Below are 7,972 nucleotides of genomic sequence, written 5' to 3'. Positions count from 1 at the left end.
GCCTTGCCCCTTGGCCACCACGCCTTCCATTCCTGAGCCATAAAGGGTCAAACTGGACACATGGCTTGGGAAATTTCCTTAGTTCCAGTTTTGTTCAGAAGTCAAGTGATAAGCGCAATATAATAATTACCATTTATACATTGTTTAACAGAGACATGATGTCCAGGTGGTAAGGGATTGGTCTTGACAATACACAGGAGAGGTGCAAGCTGTGGTCAATGTTGTGAGACCACTTCTGACGGCAAATTGTTTATACCCATTCTTAATGGTAACACTCTAAAGCGGGGTGGTGCCTATCAGACCACTGGTTTCAGAGTTACTTAAATGGACAGACGAAGCCTCCCCAAGTCCTATGTCAGAAGGAGTCAGACTCCAGCCATGACAGGAGGTGATCATGAGGGCAGAAAAAAGTGGGGGGAAACAAGGCAAGGGGAGCAGATACCTGCATAGACAGACTCCAGCTGTGGAAGTTGGACGTGATGTTTTCTTCGGCCAGAGACTGCAGCAGATCCTTGGGAAAACTCCGGAACAGACGGCTGGACTGGGCCGCTAGAGGACAGAGATAACAGATTTGTGGTTAGGTGGTTCAGACAAGCTGTTCACACAACACAGTAGAGAGGAAGTTACATTTAATCCTAACGTTCATCAGGGCTGCTATATACAATTAAATGATTACCCCTTAAATGAGTATAATGTGTTATTGTGTACTCTGCCGCTGGTCTCAAAGCTTAGCAGAAATCCAAATTACTCTTTAGAAAGGTGCTACTAAAAACAATGATGTCTCTCATTTGCATGGGATCTGCCCATATCCTGCCACATTGAGCAGGGTCCCCATAGAGATGGACAACTATTCACACCTAGGGGCAATGTAGAGTTGCCAAATAATCTAACTTGCATATCTTTAAAGGGAGGAAACCAGAGAACTTAGGGGAAATGATGATATCTCGTCTCATTTACATGGGAGTCACACATATTGTCTCACACTGAGCACCATAGGTGATACTGCTGTCAGTCTAAAAACAGCAAAAAGTAGTTATGCAGGAATGTATGCTCTTTTAGACATCTTCCTAGAAGGATTCCTATAAATGGAATTCCATAACAACTGTAAACAATAAAATAAATTTTCTTTCATCTACACCGAATGGGTTAATAGATGAGGGAACGTATTACAAATTGTTGATGCTGTATGGGATATATATGCAAGGAAAATTATGTTAATAGTTAACTTAAATGTAATGAGTTGTGAAAGGCTTTTGTATAACTAGGTGAAATTATAAGATGATGAAGAGAATGCAGAGAGTCAGAAATTGTTTCTTTGAATGTGGCAAAAATGCACCAATTTATGCTGCAACGTGCCATCAAAGATGGGGAAGTAAGCAAGCTTGTATATACATGGAGATAAACAGTGCTGAATTAAAAAAAAAAAAGATCTTTGCAAATGTTTTAAGGAGATGCATTCAACACGGACCAGAAGGATATACGCAATGCAACTGGGACCACAGGTGCAGTTTAACCTATGGCATCTGAGGACACAGCAACAGGGTATATATTGTGCCATACCTGTGTGTTAAAGCGTCTAAGCACTACCACAGCTCATTCCTACAGGTCTTCTCATTAATCCACCTGAGTAGTCTTGAGTGGGCATGGAACTTTTATTAAATTTGGTGACTTCACATAATTTCCAACTTTCATGTATTTAGACTTTTTCCTCTTTCACGGTGCTATCTTTTTATGTAGTTTAGAACAAAATACAACCATTAATCCAAACAAGCTAGTCTCTGTTTAATGAGTTGTGAATGTTAAATGTGTTCCATCTGAAGTCTCCAATTTCACAGAGGTCCGCTACTCAATCTGATCTGTGCTGGTTTCGCAAAGCACCTATAACATCATTCATTATTCAAATCTTCTGTCATGGCATGAGATCTACGGTCATTTATTCACCCTCTGTGCTTTTGTACATGCCCAACTGGTAACACACAGTTTATAGGTGACACATTTGGTTGTATAGATTGTATAAATTAACAAAATGACAGGCGCTGTAGAAATCTGACCTCAGGACACAGCGATGGCAGATCAACAACTAGTATTTTTGGTCCACTTATTTTTGCCCAGTTTTTATTTTGCATTCATTTTATTAGCTTTGGATCCGCCTACATCACACAATATGTAGCACCATGACTGATGTTGCTGTGAGGCAGATTGGGATCCAAACTGGAAATAGCAAGTAGTTAGGAATTATTGTTTTTTTTTTTTTGTTGTGTTTTTATAGTAGGATTCCAGTAAAAGGAATTCCCATTTCTGTTGTCAAAATATAATTTGCTTCTTTTTGGTTGCTGTAGTGATAGAAAAACATTAATTGACTTCTACCCTTTGTGTCTTTCACTTTATTTGTTTTTTATTTATTTATTGCAATCATTATAATTACTGTGAAATAATAAAGCAAGTAACACTGATAAATGGAGAGATATTTCATTTTACTATAAGTTACTTATTGTCTCATTAAGAAGGTATCTGACCTCATGCACCAAGAAAGAGACATTTGTAGCTGAAAACTAAAAACAGCTGTGTGTGTGTCCAGGGCCTTTAAGACTACTGATCTACATAAGATAAATGTGATAATTGACAAAGGTCCTGTTTTGTTAGTAACTAACTTGCTCGACAAAACACAACAACTGCAGAACAAGGACAAGCAGAAAAAGAATACCTGGTGTGAGAGCGAGAGGTAGAGCCACGGCCTTCGTATCAGTGAGGGTGAGCAGGTTTTTGTTGGCTGTGAGGACAGACAGCTGCTGGAAGCCCTGACAAGTTCCCCAAATAGGGAAGTAGTCGCCAGCATCATTCGCCTGCAGAGAATGAGGATGTGAGGAAGAAAAATAAGGAAAGCTTAATGCCATTTTGATTACTGTTTTATCTGTTTTTTCTCTAAGGACACAGAAAGCTTTAATTCACCTAAAACCCAAATCCTTCCCTCTCATAGAGTTGCACACATTCACACCAAGTATAGCTAAGGGCGAATGTGAGGCTTCAGCAGCCGAGTCTTCCAATGTGACATTGTTTTTAGTACCAAATTCCCTCTTCTTCTTACTGTTCTCCCACTGCAGCTCAGCAAATATCAATGTTTGAGGAAACAAGAAGAGGAATTTGTACTAAAAAGACAATATCTTCTCGATTTGTTTAAGTCACACTGGATTTTGTCCCCTATCACTTACATCCGGAAGGTATCGCTTCACTGCCAGTATGGAAAGGAGGAACAATTACAGCGATCAAAAACTCTTTCAGTGTACAAATGATACAGGTCTATGTCTTATTTTAGTTCCGACTTGAACAATCTAAACCTGTCATTTAATGAAAGGAAAATTGAACCAAGTTAAACTATCAGGTTACACTATAGTCTCTTTCAGTAGGATCCTGAGGTGTCACTTCATCTTGGCACATCGTTGCACGTGCCAAATGTCTTACCTTCAGAGCCAAGTTGTAAAAGATCCTGGCAGCTCGACTGAACTGCGATGTCTGAATATCCACATCTCCTCCTGGCAGCAACAACCTGAGGAGACGTTTTATGCCATTATTTGATAGAACAGGTAAAGATAGCCAGGAAAAGGGGGGGAGAAAGACAGAGGACGACAACATGCAGCAAAGGGCTGCAGGTTGGAATCATACCCAGCCCACTGCGGTAGGCAACCTCTACCAGGTGAGCTACTGTGTGCCCTGATATTTCCACAAGTTTGACATGTCAAATCATGACCTATGATGAGTGCAACGAACAAGCTTATATTTTACAGAACATGTTAAAATGATAGGTTACAGAGTACAGTGGTAGCAAAAGACAGCCAGCGTGTCGTATAGAGAGCTGAACAATAGAGATAACAAGAGAACTCTTGTCAACTCACCCATTTATTGAGTAGAACAGCTTAGCATATTCTTCTTCTGTGCGATTGATTCTGGAGAACAAAAAGAGGCACAGAAAGTTAAACTCATTAACTATCCAAAACAATCAACTGCATTATCAATCACTTTGGATTAAAGCAGCAGATAGATGTCCACACACCCCCTGTGTATGGCCACAAATAAAAAAATTGCCTGAATGAAGAATTGAGATGTTACTGATCAGAATTAATTGAATCTTAACATTTAGAGGATATTGAGACTCTGTGCAGGCTTGGTGAAAGCACTGAGCTGGAGTTAGGATGATCCTTTTTTTCTTGAATGTCAAATACATTTATTATGTTATTGAAAACAACCTTATTAATAATAAACTACGAGGAAGAGATAAAACAATTAAACAATTAAAAAGACTGGCTGTCATAATATAATTCAACATACATGTCTCTAACTGTCACTTTACAGTAACTGTCTCATTTACACAGACTCCGCCCACGTGGACCCAAATCTGGCACCATGACTGATACTGGTGTGAGTCTGATTCAGATGACTGCGTGACAGGTGATGTCAGTAGGAAGTTATGCTCTTATGATAATTTTGTAGCAGGGTTTGGATGAAGGAATTCTGAGCTGAAAGTGTAAAAAGTAAAATATAAAGCTCTCTTGATGAAGTGTAAGATAATCTGCTGTTGTCTTTGGAAACATACTACTTGCTTTACAGGCAGCTGCTACATGCTTAGCCACACAGAGCCTAAAGCAGTTATTGAGTATGGAGATGATATATGAGCATGACAGCGGGCTGTCTCCTTATCCCATGGTTGGTTGTCAAAGTATCCTTCGGCTGAAACCCTGGTCAGAGGAGCACCTTGCATGGTCGCTGTCATCAGTGTGTGTGTGAATGGGTGAATTGGAGGCAACTTATATAGCACTTTGGATAAAAATATATAAGTGCAGCCATTTACCATATTTTCAAAGGTCAAAAGTTTACATAAGGCAAACACTGCATATGCATTACTATGTTTACTTTCCTCTGAAGTCTGCTGTCTTCATTCTAAGAAGGCCCTGATTCAGCTGCACATTGCTGAAGCCCTTTTCTTCTATTGCTGTACATCGATGCACAATGGGCGGCTGTGGCTCAGGTGGTAGAGCGGGTCATCTAATAATTTGTTTGGAATACCAGACAAGCATGTATAAATAAAAGTCTATTTACCAAAATTGATGCACAATCCAGAAAATAAAAGGTCTATTTTCATTCCAGATCAAATATTCACTATATCGGCCGCAATATTGGTGAATTCTCCCCCTCTAAAATCGGTATCGGTCTCAGAGATACCAGTCAGGCTCTAATTATTAGAGTTTATGTATATGTTTTTCTTCTTATTCCTTGAGAACTCACTTACTTGTTCATCTGAAACTCTCCTTTCTTGCAGAGGTACGTTTTGTTAAAGTAAATGGCCCATTAAAATGAGACAAAGGGAAAACTATGTGCTTTGTTTAAATCATAATGCAGTTGGAGTTTTATTCCAGAAACCAGCCAGAAAAACGGGATCTCCTGGCTGACACCTGCACACTAGGATAAAACAAGTGTTGTGTGAGTTTTTCTGTAGTATTAAATTGTGCTCAGTGTTTGGTGTTTTCAAATGGGACCCAGCAACAAAAAGATTCCCCAGGGCGCCCTATACTCTGTGGCTCCTAAACCTAAAAGGTATGAAAGGTCACTGTACCTGATGGGTACGACCCTTGCCCCGGCTCCCTCCAGGTATTTGACATATGATGCAGCAATGTAAGAGGAGCCACGAGCAAACTGGTCTCCTGGGAGGTTTTCCTGCGCCAACACACCTACAGTGGACAAGATAGATGACATAACACAGAAAAGATTGAGAGGCAACAAAGAGCAGGGGACTTCTGAAAAGGAAAACCTCCACCCTGATGCACTCTTAAAGAGATCAGGTACTGACTTGCCCATTCTTGTGACACGTGCGGCTCCCTAATAGTTTTAGCTTCCTTTAGTTTTTTCTAGAAAGGTCTCTGGAACATCATGTATCCCAAAACATGTCTGTTATATTACTTAATAGCTTGACAATGTCCAGATGACTGTCATATGACAAGGCAAGGCAAGTGTATTTACAGTATAAAGCACATTTCACACACAGAGTCAACTCAAGGTGATTTACACAGTAAAGTTTAAAAACACACAGTTAGAGAAATACAATAAATAATAATAAAAACTATATAATGTTTTACATTACACAATTTCATTAGATGCAAGATTGAGAAGACCATACAAAATACACAGATTCTAAAGAAGCTTAAATTGCTATAAACACTCAGAGAGCCATACAATCCTCTATGTTAATCATAGAGGAAGTTTAGAAACTTTGATCCCCCGCTGGCGGACAAACATGCAACAAACACCTGATGAGGTGACACAGTAAACCCTTGGTATGACAGTGCAATACAATGATAACGCACTTCCTTCTTTACTCATAGCCACAGATCATGAGTCATGGCCTCAATTTGGTAACATGGTCAGAGTTCTGGCCCACAATTGCAGCAGGTTTGATAACATGTACAGTCATAGTTCTCTATTCTTATCAGTAAAATCCTGCTGCATGAACCTCCTGTTCTTTCTTAAAACCGTACAGCCTCTGCACGTTGGTATCAGTAACCACTGATGTGTTTTGGGTTTTAGATTAGAAATGTAGTTTTTGTTTTCGAGGCAAACTGACAGTGAGACCTGATAATACTGTGTAATACAACACAGCAAACATTTGCAGGTCACCTTAATTATTGTGAGACAAACATAACAGAAAGAATTGTAACCCCAGTAATACCCAGCAGCCTTTCATCCTTTCACATCATCTTCATCATCAACTATTCTCTCATCTTTTTTCCTGCCCCTCACTTGCTCAAATGTATGTTTGTCACCCCCAGAGGACATGGAGTACAGCATATCACCTATTACATAATATATAATAGCTACAGGTATCTAAATTATGTAATAATAGTAAGCACACGCACTACCTAAAACACAGCGGAGACACACACACACACTCACACACACACACGTTTTCTAGAACCTTCTCGATGAGAATTAGGACATTGGTGACATCCGGCGTGCACAGCCGTCTCTGCGGACAGGGACACACACTAAGAGCAGTTCATGTGCGGGTGAATCTTACCGATGACCGGTCGGTAATTGAGCTGCTGGCTTCTCCCCGCCACGCACAGGAGCGGAGCGCAACAGAGGCAGCAGGCGGTCAGCGCCGCGAACACCGCTGCAGCCGGTCGACACATCCAAAACACCGCGCAGCAGGAGAAACGCAAAAGAGCTGGAGAGGAGTGCGGTGGGCTGGGTCTGCACGTTGAGGATGAAAAATGCAATGCAATGGTGATAGTATGTGTCTATAAAAATAACAGAAGGCGGATAAAACAAACAGCCAGTAATTTATAAAACAACGATCCGAGTGAAGATGCTGCCTGCTGAGATGCTGTGTCCTCTCTTGCTGTCCTCTGATCTCTGCCTTTACCTCCGTCCAGGCTTTTGAGCATCAAGTCAGACCCACGTCACATAGAGGAGCCTCCTCCTTTTTTCTCCTTTTCCATAGAACTGGATCAGCCAGATCACCCACCCCTTCTAGATTAGACTCACAAGCCGGTCTCTAAATGCTTAACTCAATAAAGAGATGATTTTCTCTTAGTTTGCGTTGCTACAACTGGGTGGGAAACATTTAGAGAGCTTTTAGGATGGTGACATGCAGAAGTCATGTGCTGTAAACACTGTCATGACATATGATATTGTGCCTCAAGTTTTTTAAATGTTTTAAAAAGGTTATAAAGTGATTGGCTTAATCTGCAGCTGGTGAATGAGGGAAGAGCATTATGAGTTAGTTCAAGTCAAACTGTTTGAGGAAACCAGTTGCATTAAACAAATCAACTTCCTTAACTCAAACAATTAAAGCATGAAAAAAAATATCTGATCAACTTAATTACGGTAATTCTACCAATTCCATTCTGTTCATTGAATTTAAAACTGATATATTACACTCATATGCTGCACTTCTCTAAAGTTATTTAAAATGTGTTAAGAT

At 40.2% G+C, this 7,972-nt stretch overlaps 1 protein-coding gene across 1 annotated transcript in view; it reads right to left on the bottom strand.

The window, feature by feature from the left end:
* Window positions 1-7,400, bottom strand: part of zgc:171566 — a 12,987-nt gene extending 5,587 nt beyond the window's left edge. The window contains exons 1-6 of the mRNA XM_035661192.1: window positions 7,064-7,400; window positions 5,606-5,720; window positions 3,891-3,941; window positions 3,460-3,544; window positions 2,705-2,843; window positions 443-549 (exon numbers count right to left, since the gene is read on the bottom strand). Coding sequence (XP_035517085.1) covers window positions 443-549; window positions 2,705-2,843; window positions 3,460-3,544; window positions 3,891-3,941; window positions 5,606-5,720; window positions 7,064-7,178 — 612 coding nt within the window. The 5' untranslated portion in view covers window positions 7,179-7,400. The remainder of the gene's footprint in view (window positions 1-442; window positions 550-2,704; window positions 2,844-3,459; window positions 3,545-3,890; window positions 3,942-5,605; window positions 5,721-7,063) is intronic.
* Between the last annotated feature and the right edge of the window lie 572 nt (window positions 7,401-7,972).

The sequence above is a fragment of the Morone saxatilis genome, unplaced genomic scaffold (genome assembly GCF_004916995.1).
Source record: "Morone saxatilis isolate NCDOM2014 unplaced genomic scaffold, NCSU_SB_2.0 Contig18, whole genome shotgun sequence".
NCBI lineage: Eukaryota > Metazoa > Chordata > Actinopteri > Moronidae > Morone > Morone saxatilis.
This window is presented reverse-complemented; position numbering and strand designations above follow the sequence as displayed.